General features: G+C 43.9%; 1 protein-coding gene across 1 annotated transcript in view; it reads right to left on the reverse strand.

Annotated features, from left to right (window-relative positions):
* The window catches only part of grik2 (glutamate receptor, ionotropic, kainate 2), a 209354-nt gene that overhangs the window by 50467 nt on the left and 143043 nt on the right, over positions 1–15844 (reverse strand). Inside the window, exons 11-12 of the mRNA XM_068735502.1 lie at positions 10109–10315; positions 5981–6204 (exon numbers count right to left, since the gene is read on the reverse strand). Of these exons, the coding sequence (XP_068591603.1) occupies positions 5981–6204; positions 10109–10315 (431 nt within the window). The remainder of the gene's footprint in view (positions 1–5980; positions 6205–10108; positions 10316–15844) is intronic.

The following is a 15844-nucleotide window of genomic DNA, read 5'->3' on the forward strand; positions in this document are numbered from 1 at the left end:
ACCTGGAGAGACAGGGAGAGAAAACAAAGGTTACACAGTGAGGTCCAGAGATGAGACACATCCCGGCTGAGGAGGCGATGCTCTGCCTTCATGTACACACCTCAGACTGCTATGCTGCGAACCCAATTAGTACATTAAGAGTTGATTACATGGATTATTATAAAATGATGGTTGGGATTATTTACTGAATAATCTATTAGTCAAAATAAAGGCTTAAAAAGCGACGGCTCATCTGAATCTCGCAGGTGTGTTTAAATTGTAATAAGATACAATACTCCATTTAACCCCACTCATATTCCAAAGGTGGCTCCTCGTGTGGGAGTGCTCATATCAAAGGCAGTTCCCTCAGTAATTTAATCGATGGGGTCTGAAAATAACTCCATTGTCAGCCGAGAAAAGAACTAATAATCCTTATAATCTTAGAGGAGCATTAATATTCAGCGGATCAAGCGGTTCATTCCCATCATGCCCACGCCGGCCCGGCGCTCCCCCTCACTCGACACACTCCTCAAGCAGAGAGATTTCTCATTTATTCATATCAAATAAAAGTGACATTACATTAGTAAAGGTTGATTGGTCTACAATTAAGCATTCTGACCTGATTTGGTGTGTGCTGGAGTCGAGGGGGAACCGGGGCCCTATCTTGACTCAAGCTGTTTAACAGACACCAGGGTTCGACTAATCAAATTGCAATGCATAATGTAGACTTACTGCGCTGGAAGTCAAAAACGATAACCTCCAGTGGATGTTACATCTGCATAGAGGATAATGCAGATGAAACTGCTACCGCCACGTGTCAAGGTTTGGATTGTCCTCTGGATATAATACAGCAGTGCTGGGTTGAATATCCTGAAACAGGACTCGTGGTTGTATGGATACAATGACTGCATTATAACTGTCATTGACTAATGGGCTTTGCCATTATGATGTGGTTACCGGTGGTGTTCCTCCTCACCCCCACAACACACTAGGATATTGTGTCGTGTAGCTCAAGGACCTCTGGATGTCCTTAGTTCTGCTTTAAGAGAATCCTTGGAGCTTAAATCAATCCGTCCGCTCACTCAATTTGCCCCAGATTTGCTTGCTTGTCAATTTGCAATGCCAAATTGAGTTCAGCTGAACTGCGACCTTGCTGTGGCAAATGTGACAATGTGACCCAATCCCTTGCACAGAGGTCTCCGAGTGTGTTTCCTGCAATCATGTTGCGAAAAGCCAATTACCGCTCGCCATGAACATGGATGAGCGCAGTTGTCAGCGCCGTGCTGGATCATGGGAGTGGCTGGCTGGACTGCCGGCGCTGCCGCCGGTTGGGTCAGGAATGCTGAACCAACGGCGCTTACAGGAGACAGCGCAGCTTAGCCCGTCTGTACTGTAGCACTGTTTGGCCTGTTTGCTGTCACTTTGATCCAATTACACTGCCCTTACATTATCTCAGATCATCTGTGCTGCAGCGGGAGAAACTTTGAGCAAGGTCAGTGCAGAGATAAACGCCAGGCATTCACCAGCAGCGCAGAAACAATGTGAGGCTTTTATCTTCCTACGGGGGCAGGGTCACCCAGCAGAAAGCTCCAGCGATGCTACGCATGATAACACCAATGTCAGGGGAGACCAATCAGGAGTCAGAATGCTCTGGTTGCTCTGTCACAGGATGATGCACTTTATTTGTCTAAACTTAAGCCTTTGATCAGGAAGCGTTATACTTCTGCTGACTGTTGAAGTGGTTTAGATATTACTTTTGAGCAGGAAACAGCAGAAGAGCTCATTGAGAATTGCTTAACACTGGGAACGTTCTATGAGGTTTAACCAACACGCACACGATAGGTTTGTCAGCTGAGGTCCACTGTACACGGTAGTCTTCTGGTGCACAAGGAACATACTGCAGCTTCCTACCGGACACATTTCTTTTTGTTATGTATTTAGTTGCACCGGGCATATTTATGTCAAAGGTCCAAAGCAGTTCTACCCGTTGACCTTCTGTTGCTCATTAAGGCTCACATCCAGAACATCTTACTTGGAGGTCAGCGTGGGATTCAGAGGAGGATTGAACCGCATGACGAGGCTGTGCCTTTAATATGAGCACCTACCAAACCAAAGGCTTGTCACTGTTCAAAGACTGAGGACGGACAGATCACACTTTGATGTGAGGAAAGAGAGACGATGCACACAGAGAAATATGCTAATTTTAGGAAGGACAGGCGAGAACTAGATGTCAATATCGTGAGTCATAATTCTTTGGAGAAAGATTCTGCAGAAACCTCCTGATCAGTTACTGTCACGAAGCTTCGCCTCTGCTTCTCGCTCGTCTTAAAGAAACGCTCTTGATGTGTAGGATGTTGGGATTCGGATTCCCCAAAGTGTAACGAGGTGATAACGACCTGGCTTTAGCAGAGGTGGTGGGAGACCTACTGTTCTTTTAAACGCTGTTTCATCACCTGTGCCAGAAGCAGCAATGGTGCTATTATTGTCATTAGAAGTACCATAAACGCAGTAACAATGGTGACTTTGACATCAGTAACTGGCGATATCGGGGCAGGTGGCGGTACAGCAGAGTAATCCTGTGGCTTTAGCTGTGCGCCCGTGTGGAAGAGGCCGATCCACGGCAGAGGGAGGCTGCTCTAGCTCTAGCACTGTGTACGTCAGGCTCCCACACATACACACAGTCAGTCACACGGTGCAGCACAAACACAAGCATACATAGATCAAATGTGTAATGTGCACACACACACAGATATAAACAGTAGATAGATGCACAGTGGAACTAAACCTCGTTGTGTAAAGTACTGCCTGTCAGTAGTATGTGCTTGACAGTTTGGTCTCACAAGCTTTTGTGAAATGAGTACTGAACATACGAATGATGTATGTGAACAGAAGGTGAAAGAAATGCATCTCACCACCATGCAAGGACTAATTAGAGGACATGGGACAAATAAGGCTTTTCATGGGTGTATAGAATAAGCAGAGAAGGTCCCAAGAACAATGGTAGCATCTGTTCATGCAAACGGACTGGATGTCTACGTGTCAATGAGAAGCAGAATTTTATGACTCTTTAGTGAAGAGCAAAGGCAAACGTAGTGTGACATTGTTCAGGGCCAGGACACGTGTTATATGTGGAGAGCACTGCTCGTCTCCTATCAACAGTCAACGTCCTGTTAGAAGGAATCATCTGACAGTTCTTCTCTCAACCAGAACACGGATGGTTCCCTGACCTGAAGAGAGTAACCCCACCAGGAATCCAACCCTAGCCTCCCTCCATCCTGAGATCTGCACCCTAAACCGGACCAGACTTTTACCAAAGTGGTTACAAATGAAGTTTGATTGTTTGATTGATTGTTTGATTGATTGATTGATTGATTGATTGATTTATAAGGGTTTAGAAGCACTTGTCCTGCCATAGAGGCATCAGATCAGAAAACACTAATATGATTCATTGTTTACTTTTTGAGAAGTGATGGAATGTTAATACCTGAAGCTAAGTATATTCACAGTAAATGTCTGTACTTCACTCACTGTTGCTGTAGCATCACTGTAGTATCTTAAAATGAAAACGTGAGTGTTTCCGTTATCTCTTGTGTTTTATACCTATTGTAGTGCTGTTCTGTGTCTTTGGCTTTCTTTTCATAGTGTACTGACATTACACTGAAGAGAGGCCACACAGCGTGTCTCTTTTTCTCTTTGTTAACCTAAAGCATCTAAAGTGATTTTAATAATGAATCTGTTCACTGCTTGTGTTCCTTCTTTTATCGAGCCTTGTAGATAGTCCTGAGACATCTGTCTCTGTGTTTTCGAGGATTTGTTCTAGTTTGAACAGAAACTATTTCTGGCTCTCTAGTTATCTAGAACAACAGGGATTGTTTCTGGTAAGACGTGAGCCTGTTGAGCACAACAATCTGAATCCCATTCACCGCCAATGTAGTGAAAGAACCAAATACAAAACTATCTGCATGGCGACATAGCACCGGGGGAAAATATTATAACATATGTATATATATATATATATATATATATATTTAACACTCTATGATGGTTCAGCTGCACAGGCTCTCCTCTGCTGACTAAGCTACTTCCTGACAAAACATTACAAACATGAGCAACTCCTCTTGTGAAGGTGGAGGGAAGTAATCTGCACATCTTCTGTTCACAACACGTAATCTGCCTTTTAGACTTCTCATTTCATGAAATTTTGTGAGACTTTGTGTCGTGTGCTTCACTCTACAGCGAGAACATGCAGCTGTAGCCCAACATGCGTTAGTGTGTACAGGAGAAGAGAAGGAATAGAGGGGGGACTGTATACACTTACCCAAACACTTCCTTATTATGATAATAAATACAGATAGGTGCATATTCTGAGCCAACTTAGATGACAGTTGCCGCTTCTTATTCTCTCGTGTGATCATATCGCCAGTAACATCGGAAAACACATGTGCGTTAACGGTAAAACTGTCGGGTCACGGCTGCAAGAGAGCCGACGTCTCCCAAAAGTTTTAGAGTTAACATGAACTTTTCTCCCTCCTTGTTTCTTCACCGTGCTTCTAATGGCAGCCACAAGTAAGAAGCACCGGATCAAATGAGCGGGCTTCAAAAACCACTGGCCTAGTTTCATCAACAAGAAAACCAGTACAAGCAAAGTGTTGTGTCACTTCACCAGCCAAAGCGGTCTGTGCGTCAGCTGCATCAGCAAACTACACTATGGTGCAGGTGAAACAAACTGTGAACGAGATGATAGGGAGCTGCATGTGTCCATGATAGACACAACACCTACCAGCCTCAGCTAGATGTTCAGTGTGGTTAGGTCACATTAAGTCTCATTGATACAAGCACAGCAGAGAAGTGATTATTTATTGAACGTGTCTATCTGAAGCACCGTTTTATGATATCTTGTGCATTTGTATCAGGGCTGAAATCAGTACAGAGCTCTACCCATACTACACCTTCCCTCTGCAGCATCCATCAACTGAACAGAGCCCCTCTGTGCTTTCACTTTCTATCGCCAAGACCCAAGTGCAGCTCCAGAACCTTGTGCTTCTTCACAGATGGTCATAACAAACATATTTGGAACAATGTGTTTAAACTTTGCAGCAGTCCCTCCTTGGGTTCAGTTTCTTTGTCCAACACCATCTGAACTTGTAAGGCACTGATTAACTGAACTGAGAGACCTGAAATTGCAGGTCACCACCCCACTTTAGAGAGAAGTTTGGTGCAGAAGTGAAAAAGTATTTTTCAAGGCAACAAAGAAAGTAACCCTACATGTCAGGTTTTATGGGGGGAAAGCGTAGACTAGCTAGCCTATATAGATACGGACGACGCACCTCCACTTCCTCCAGCTGCACATACATTAAACCAAAGTATCTTGGGTACGGGTGCTGCTATGTTCTAGTAATTGGAGACTGTGAACCTAAACGAGCAGAAACAAATGATAGGCTATCTCTGACTCAGCTGTGCTTGAAGCAAGGTGAAGGAAACAAGAGAAAAGAAAAGACAGCATGAACTCGGAGACACTGGGGACAGTGAGGGGAAGGTGGGAGAGGGGCAGCAGTGTTCACACCGAGCTACACATCCCACAAACACACACACACATATCCGTACGAGTGCACAACCTTTCTCAGACATATACACACAACCCTCAAACGTCTGATAGGCCTACTGCTCCTCTGATTCTGATCCTCCTACTGACACCGACGTAAGAAGCAGGCCAGGAGTAACCTCGCAGCCCTGCCAGGTCTGCACATGTTTCATGGTGAACAAAGACAAATACTCATGTGGTTGAACTGCATTAAACACGTTACACAGCAATGGTGTTGAGTTGTGATACATGGCGGTGGATTAGTGTCGGCACCGTCACTGAGCGGTGAGCTTTTACTGTGAGCGAGTCGGTGCGCCGACGCTGCGATTACAGAGATTGGCCTGTTGTTATGCGGGCGATGGCGGCTAAGCATGTTTCTGACTGTGTGTGAGGCTGTGATCACGGGAAGTGACATGTTACCTGGCTATGACAAACAGCACACAACTGACACCCAAGTAAGCCAGCAGAATATACATCCAGATATCAGGCGAGAGGGGGTTGAGGAAGGAGAAGACCCCAGGATTGGTCCCGTTGGGCTTGCGGTACAGTATACTTATACCCAGCGTCATGAAGGGCTTGGAGAAGTCGATAATCTTCTCACGTGCGTATGTGATGGCGAGGGGAGCCACTGCCAGATCAGCTCTCTGTCAACAGCAAACATAAAAGAGAAGAGAGATAGACCATAAGTCACAGGCACAGGAAGCGTTTAGAGGCAATCAAATTAAGAAAACAGGGTCTTTACACGCTACAGAGTCTGTCCCAAGGCACTTAGCAAGAAATTTAATGCCCTCTTTTTCTTTCCACCCATCAAGTATATTCCCACTGCTAAACTCACCCTTTTCCCCCTGGAGCCTAAATCAAGGCATTCATTTATTTTCTTTACCTACTTTCTCCTTTTGTTGGGATGGCTGCGAGCTGCAGCCTATCATGGCGCTCTACTTTATATAACGCAGTGTGTGGAGACGTATAGGACGGGTCAGCGGTGCTTTAGAGGACTAACACAACAAGGATGTACCGATTACTCACCACACACTGCTCTAAATGCAGTAGTCGGACTGCAGCAATGTGGCCTGTTAGTGTTGCTTTCTTTCTAGGCTCTAGCTCCTATGATTAAACTTGTGTGAACACATTCCTGACTTTTAGAACATCGTTCTTTATTATGTATAAAGACTAGTACTTTGGAGGCAAAACATAAACCCAAAAACAGAGCTACATAAAACTTCTGACCTGCAGAACTCCTTATTGTCTTCTGTCTGAGCCCACACACAAGCAGCGTTGACATGTCGTGTCAGCGGGTTACGTCATGATGTCACGTCAAGATACACAAAAACAGAAATGGCATCCCATTCGCTGACTGCATCGGCACATCCTGGCTACTGTGCGTTGCCTGTTTCTGAATGTGTCTGGTGTGTGCAGTAGGCATCCGATCTTGTAACACTACCCAATACAGCAGGTGTGTGTTTTCTCTTTACTGCTCAATGGTAAGCTAGTGATACTGTAACAACTTCACTGACAACCTTTACCGAATGGCAGACATTTCTGTAGGAGCTTTCATCCACCCAGAAAGAAGAAGCACTGATTTTAAGGACATACCTGTGCTGCTCAACACCTGGTCATAACCCTACGCCTCAAGCTATGATTTGACTATTTGGTTATGTTTAGTCACCAACCCAGTGGCACCAAAGACAAGCATTAGGAAAAGCTACACAGAAATAGCTTCTCGCTGATAACGTCATATAAACCATGAGAGACTTTGGCGCTCTGCTCTGTCTTGAAATCAGTCTGTATTTTGGATATAGGCCATAAAAAGGACTACATCATTTTGATGTAGTTTGTTGTCCAACACATAACCACTTACTTCACAACCAATGTAAGAAGTGATGCCATTATTGGTATTGATTTTCTTTCACATATATTCCAAGGCAGGGCTCTGCCAGTCAGTGACTCGCACCACTTTGTAGTATTTCGGTTTGATTTCTAACCATTGCTTGTGCTCCCTCTAGTCTAAAAGGTTCCTCTGCCCAAATGCAGCAGAGGACTTGGACCTTTTTCTTTCCCCAACAAGCAGTTTTCACGGGTCTTCCTGTTTATTGGTTTCCTTCTGTTACTCCAGCATATCCCTCTTTTGTCAAGCATTGGTTTTCTGGTAGATAATAAAATGCTGGTTTACTGTTGTGTTCTAATTATCCTCGTGGTGACGTGACATTCCGTACCTGTACACTCAGGTATCACCTCCTGAGAAAACAAAGTGGAAACTAAAGCAGAACCTGGGACAACTGCTCCATATAGGTTCAATGTTGTTAGAGTAAAGGCCTTTACACATCTGGGGCGTGAAGAATAAAGGAAGATAACAAAAATGATAAATATGCAAGTATTATATGTTGAAGGCTTTTATTGTGAAAGGGAGGAACACAAGGAGTAGATCTGGTCTGTGCCATAAACTGTATATAAGAAGTATTAGTCATGATACCACCCATTGATTTGGGTTTTAAAGCTTCAAGTTTGGAATTTTGGCCGTTGCCATCTTGTTTAATTGCAACCAGTGAAGGCAAGTTGTCCTATTTGTAGTGCGGAGGAGTGACGTAGAGACGGCGTGAACAGCTCTGTTAGAGACCTGTCAATCACAGTAGCCCCGCCCTAAAGCATCCCCTCTTTGTGGTCTGTGTGACTCTAAATGGAGCATAATGTACTAAATGAACATCATGCTGTATTGAAGAAGACTGGAAACTAAACTCATGTTTACAATGTTTACTGAGGTAATAAATCAAGAGTAATTTTAGACTAGACTTGTATACAACCAGAGGAGTCGCCCCCTGATGGACATTAGAGAGAATGCAGCTTTGAGGCTCTTCTGCGTTGGCTTCTCTCTTCAGAAGTGAACACCTGGTCTGCGCTGCCTTCGTCATGGTTGAGAGGAGTAATATCGTCTGCTGTCTTGGTTCAAACTGCGGAGCCTCTGTGTTGTTGTTTTATTGTCCTTTTAAATAGAGGTGAACTCAACCCGTTCCACACAATTGGATGATGCTTTTATTCACGGTGTGAAAGCTCATAAAATCAACCTTGTTCTGAAAACAAAACCCCTTTTTCGCAGCATTGTGTGTACACAGTATACGAAAAAAAACGCCACTGTGTACAAAGGCCTTGGAAGGTCCGACATGAAACAGGACAGAATGTGTCTCCGCACACATGCAGCTGTTCACAGCACCCACTGAGCACTACCTTTCTATAGAGTTATTTATAATATTGAATAATCCCTTCTCTGGCGAGCACAGGAGTCGTGCTTCTATGTGCGACGTGTGCTCTAGAGATACTCGGAGGGGAAGTCATGCTTCCATATCTGGGCTGTACTGCTGGCAGTTAATAAATCTTCAGCTGCCTTGTGACTATAAATGCTAAACATCAACAGCAAGGTCAAGTGCTTCATTTCTCAAAGATGTATCCTTTTTGTCTCATGAAGGTTGCCATACATCACTGGAGGAGGAATTGACTGTGCTTCCTTCTCACGGCTGCGATACATAAAAAGTCCAGCAGATACCAGGCATCTCTGAATCCACACTACCACACGAGCCTCCACTTTAAACATCAGCGAGACCAAAGATCGTTCTGCTGAACTTCTTTGACAGGAAGCTTCCAACTTGTTCAGCTCAATACAGCCCGTCTTCCTCAAGTGAACTTCCTCCCTGTGAGTCCACACTGCCGGTCTTCTGAGGGTCTGTCTGCTGCAATCACCATCTGTCTCAGTCAAGCGCTGTGTGCCCAGCGTGAGAAGTGGTTTAAACCCACAGAACGTCATCTCGCAGGGGACTGGGCCCTTCGGCCGTGACGGGACCGCTCTGTCGCGACGGCCAATCGCTGCACTGATCAAGAGCAGGAGCGGTTAGGGGAGACTTGGGTCAGACATCGACCATCGCCCACGCTGCGTCTGCTGTGTTTCTGCCCGTGCAGCTTATCCTAACTGGGACTTTAATGATGTACACTGTGTGAGTTTTAATAAGCTCTGTAGGGGAAACGCGTCCCGACACAATCCATGCGTCACTGTTCTCTCAAACAGAGTGCGTTCAGTGAGATGCTCCTCCAAACCAAAGTGAGCAGAGCATGCTGCAGGTGAAGTGCATGGAAATGTTGATCTGGAACTAATCATTGTCATGATTCCACATCCCAACGTTTAGGCTCCTCCGGTCATCTACGCTATGTTTGTACTTCCCTGCATTGGATCAACATAGTTCTCTTTGAGTAGTTCTGTCAGACCAACAGTCCAAAGTAAGAAGTGATATGATGAAGAAACATAACTGTACACAATACATGCTGGCTGCTTCTTACTAGTGTGCTCAGCTCTGCCTGCTCACAAGTCTGAATAATGTTTAACAATAATTATGGTTTATTGCAAGTTAAACTTCATTTTTTAAGGTTTGTGCACCGTTTCTTACCAAGCTAATTGCCAAATTCCAGCAATTAACTCTGCGTGTACAACACCTGAACTAGATGTTAACATCTGCTTCATGTTCACTCTTGAATATGTACAGTATGATATGATACTTAGAGACTCACATGGTCCATTAGCTCCTTGATCATGCCGTTCCACTGGCCCGTGTTCTCATCCTGGGCACCGTATCTCCCGTCTTCCACCAGGCGGACCTCGTACGTGAAGCCCAGGATGTTGGCCAGCTCCCTCAGCAGGTCTATGCAGTAGCCCTCGAAGCGGTCGTTCCCATACAGCGGCTTGTCAGACTTCTTGAACATCACATATGGCTCCTCCTGTCAGGTGAAAGAGTGGAGGAAGGATGAGTCTCTACAGCACTTGGCATCTTTTACCCAGCGATAAGGCCTATCTGAGAGGGTGTCTGATGTGTGAGATAGGCTTTTCAGCCGCACAAGTCCAAAACACACAGCGGCTCGACGAGTAAAGCGTGTAAAGCCGCTGTGTTCATATGTGTGTGTGTGTGTGTGTGTGTGTGTGCCAGCAGTCCCAGTCCTGTGATGTGAGGTAGGCTGGGTGCAAAGTGAGGCATGACCATAATAAGAGATAATCCCCCGTATCAATGACTCTGTGCTCCTCTCGGGCTCAGCAGGCTGGCTCCGGGCCCAGGCCCAGCTTTCAGGACACCGCACGCTTTGTCAATAAGATAAGCGATGCTGATAGACGGACACAAAAAGAGAGAGCAAGAGCCGGCACATCCCCTCTGTTAGCAGCTGGGGAGATTACTAATGTCTTCTTTCATCCTGTTTTTCTCCCTCCCCTCCCGCCTACTGAGCATCTCCTCCACCGCGTCCTTCTCCTCCACGCTTCGCTCCCCGTTTCCTCCTCCTCCAGCTTCCTCCCCTCTGTCCCTCTGCTGCATGCACCATCTGTCTTTGTTAGCCTTAGACGCTCGTTCTCGCCGCACGTCCCTCATTTCTACGACTCCCTCGACTCTCTCAGACAAATAAATCCCAAAATATATTGTCAGGCAGGTGTTGTTTGTAATATAACTGTGCCCTGACTGAAACAAAGGGAACAAAAACATTGCGATCGCTAACAGCTCTGGTGCGTTTCACTGGCTGGCGTTTTAACAGGACGTAGGCTGTGCGGTGTTTGCAGATGGGGAACAACACTTTGTTCTACTCACTAGCGGTGGCGGGACAAACAAACTGCTGATTTGCGCTGCATCATAAATTTGCCTTGTAGTGGTGATGGCAGACAGGTGCTGAGGATGATGATGTCACAGCAGTGTGAGGGTGGATCACAGGTAGAACAACAGGACCGCTGATTCTATATCTAAGTATTACAAATAGAATGATTCTATATGTGAGTATTACATATAGAATCATGCTATATGTAATACTTACATATAGAATGATTACATATAGCATCATTCTATATGTAATCATGCTATATGTAAGTATTACATATAGCATGATTACATATAGAATCATATCTTTATGTAAGTATCACATATAGCATCATTCTATATGTAATACTTACATATAGAATGATGTTATATGTAAGTATTACATATAACATCATTCTATATGTAAGTATTACATAAATAATCATATCTTTATGTAAGTATTACATATTGAATCATATCTTCATGCCCGTCTGTGTGGATATCTCTCTCTACCATTATTCCCTAGTGTTGTTATGTATTTACATAATGATATATGTGAAATGTGTGCTCCTTCCAAAAAGCCCATTGAATATGGTATTTGTAGATATATGTTGTTATAACATGTGAAATATCCAAAAGCCACAGATGTCTATGTGTGATGTGAAAGTGTGAATTTGTAAATGAGTCACCGGTGGAATATTACATTATGAATGTAAAACATTTCAAATGAAACATAAAGCACAGATGAGACTTTATGTTAATTGCTGGTTCATATATGTTCATATATGATAATGCAGTAAAACCCTCATGTTGAATACATACAAAGCCACATACAGTGACCTATATATGTAATGTATATGCATGTCACATACATGCTCCATGTGTGTGATGCTGTGACGTTGTGCTCCCTGAGACAAATTAAACATTGTTTAATTTAAAACATGTTATCGTACATGGGACATATTTGAAATGAATATATGCGTGAGTGAATTTATCACACATGAATAACAGTTTTACATGTGATGTTGTCGAATCACATCACACATTTTCACACGTGAACTAAAGCATTCAACACATCAGTGTTCACAAGAGAGTTAAGACGATAGGCCCACACACACACACACACACACACACACACACACACACACACACACACACACACACACACACACGCACACTATCGTATTGACGCGTCACATGATCAAGACTTAACATCTTTATACACATTACACAACAATCATTGTTGCATATCTGTATATGATGTAAACACAAACGAAAAGTTGATTTATACTTTCTATAGTTTATTAAAATACATAAATATAATTTGGTTATAAAATGTTACTGACTGTTACTTTTTTACCCCCAAAAAATAATAAAGACGTATTATATAGTAAAAAATATATAGTAAATGGCACCAACTTAATATCAGTGTGTTTTCTTTAAGCATGTATTCATATATCTCCAGGTTAATCATCTGAATAACATGCTGGTCTGTTCCCACTACAGGCCCCCAAACCAGCGGGGGTTCCTCATGTAACTCCTTTACAAGACCCAGACCCAGACCAAGACCCAGACCAAGACCCAGACCAAGACCCAGACCAAGACCCAGACCAAGTGCTCCGTAGTAGATGATGATTCAGGAAGAAAACTACAACCATTAACAACACCGGCAACCAACTCTTTACCCTAAAAATAAGAGGAAATCAGTTGAAAGAAGCTGCAATATTAACCTCAGTGCAACCATCGATATCACACATGCTCTACTGTGGCTCACGCGCTGCTACATGATGCCTCAGCAGCTGCAGGACTGCAAGCATCCTGATGTAATGTTGATGAAAGAGCAGAAAGCCTGTCCACATGCAGATCAATACCAGTGCGGCTGCACGGTCCAGACATACAGTACAAACGCACAAACGCACCACGACGTGTGTGTACAGTCCTGCTGGCTTTAAAGCAGGCTAGCCACGCGTGGATGGACCGCGGTGTGCTGTGCAGATGATGGTGGTGTGTCTGATGTGTGTGTGTGTGTGTGTGTGTGTGTGTGTGTGTGTGTGTGTGTGTGTGTGTGTGTGTGTGTGTGTGTGTGTGTGTGTGTGTGTTACAGGCTGTTTCCCTCCACATTCACTGCAACATCTAACAATCCACAGTAGGTGTGTTTTCCTTCCTTCCCATCGCCATGGTAACTGCCACAGTGGTGATGAGCCTGCTGTGTTTTTAAATGCACACAGGTAGCTCTCCATGCTGTGTGCAGAAGGACTACTGCCAATATCAGAGTCCAGGAGGAGGAAGAGGAGTAGCATCTTCCTCCAGGGCTATTTATCGCTTGCTTTTTGAGAAGAGTGGGTGAAAAGCTCACATTCCTGAAATTCCCTCTGCAGTAACATACCAGTCGTGATGTCTGTTTGTTTTGTGTTACGTTGGAGCTAAAGCACAAATTGGAAATCAATTAGCCTTCAGGGAAGACATCAACGTCCCTGCTTTCTATAGGAGACTCCATCGTTTAGAGGGTGTGATCGTGTTTCCTCCTGCTGGTCTCTGGTGCCGGTGGAGATCGTGGAGGGTGAAGACAAAGGCTCTGTCATCTGTTGTTCATCTCACAAAGACATCTACGCCGCAGACCCTCGGCTCGGCCCGACCCGCTCTCCTATTCAGTGGTGAAGCAAAGCCAGGGTGGAACTCCTCTTCTATGAGGGTGGCCCACCATCACCCTATGCCCCCATGTATAAACACATCTAACAATGAATAAGCACAATGCTGTTGTAGATGTCTACAGCTGGACCAGGTTTACAGCTAACCTCTGAACACTTGAGTTCAGGCTCTCTGCACACAATCATTGGAACATCTGCAGTTCTTCTCCTGAGGATAACAAGGAGGAGCATAGTTCCACTCACCCTTCCTGACTGTTGGGTCATTATTAAATACAGCTCACACACACTGTGGGTTCATGTAAACCACCATGGTACGTGCTCTACAGAGACGTACACATGGCTGGTGTAGAGAGGCGTAGTCGTAGACGGACGTCTCTGCTTTCTTCTCCTCTCTCCGTTTGAACATCAGCTCCTTTATTATAATTTATTCCCCTCTTTACAATTGGACCATTCTCTGCCAGTCTCTCTTTGCTGCCATGTTAACTAGTGGAACAACGGTTATCTAGCACGTGGAGCACAAAGAAGCTATTGTGAGTCCATTAACAGCGTATGACCTCTGACCCTCTGTCGGCTGTGAAAGGCCGTAATTATCATAAAGCGTCGCCAGGCACATGAACAAAAAGCACCTCTACCTCGGAGTCTCTGCGGACACTAGAACAGCTCTCATCTTCCAGCTGTGGAAGTGGAACGGGTTTTATTCCTCCACTTCTTTAGTGGACAGGAAGCAGTATGTTCTGGCTTTGGGATCTTTCAGTTACCTCTCATTTAGAGAGAGTGTGAGGAGTCTGTATCTCACCTGTTTCAGTAGGTAGTCCCTCGTGTGTTCTACTGTAGCAGACGTGTTGGAACACTGTGGTCCGATAGCAGAAGAGCAGATAACCAACGTGTGTGTGTGTGTGTGTGTGTGTGTGTGTGTGTGTGTGTGTGTGTGTGTGTGTGTGTGTGTGTGTGTGTGTGTGTGTGTGTGTGTGTGTGTGTGTGTGTGTGCTCATCTGATTATTAGTCAAGAGAGCTTCTGCAATGACTCGTGCAGCTTGTTTATTCTGGCTGCATTAAGGCCAACACTGGACCAACAGAACCAGCAGCGTCTGTCCTCCAGAGACGCTGTTAAGAAGACACTTGAATGGAATGGTTGGATTCAGGCAGCGTGGCTCTGATCCCAGTTAATGGACTCAACACGGACCCAGTGACGTACTGTACTACTCTGTACTACTCTGTACTCTGTACTACTCTGTACTCTGTATATACTCTGTACTACTCTGTACTACTCTGTACTCTGTACTACTCTGTACTACTCTGTATATACTGTGTACTACTCTGTATATACTCTGTACTACTCCCACACATCAGCACACTTGTCAGTCACGTTACAGAGAGCAGCACAGCGATGATACAGTGAGCTAAATCATATAAACTCATTTATAGAAATGGACTTTGCTTTACTTTAGGTAAATATATTGTTTTGCAGCTTCCACTGTAACAACTTTAAATATACATTACATCACTATACTATATATATATATATATATATATATATATATATATATATATATATATATATATATAAAATCATGTTCTGTAATAAAAAGAAAGATACACCCCCTCCCTAAAAGCCCCCCAGCTGCACAGCTGACAACATTTGACCGTGTTAATATTCATAAAGACGATAGTTTACATCATAGTTTAATAGCTGTTAATAAAAGAAGCATAAATAATACAAAAAGCAGGATATCTTTAGTTGTTTTAGTCTTGTGTAAAATAGTCTCATGAGTCACATGACTTGAGATGTGAAATATGAAATCAGAAGAGCTTTGATTCAGTGTATGTGTACTAATGAGAGATTATAAAGAGTCTGTAATATCTTATATTAAGTTATTTAAGAAAAGAAGTTGAGAACAGAAGATTGATTATTGACTTGTAATAAATGAATATTACATATTTCAGGTGAAGTGAATATTCCTCCTTCAAAGCTCAACTCGTCATCTTCACATCTTCATCCTCCTGAATGACCGACTTGCAGAGGTTCATTTCTGACCTAAGATTCAGGA

The sequence above is a fragment of the Cebidichthys violaceus genome, unplaced genomic scaffold (assembly GCF_023349555.1).
Source record: "Cebidichthys violaceus isolate CVI_PGR_0920_01 unplaced genomic scaffold, fCebVio1.0.p SCAF_7, whole genome shotgun sequence".
NCBI lineage: Eukaryota > Metazoa > Chordata > Actinopteri > Perciformes > Stichaeidae > Cebidichthys > Cebidichthys violaceus.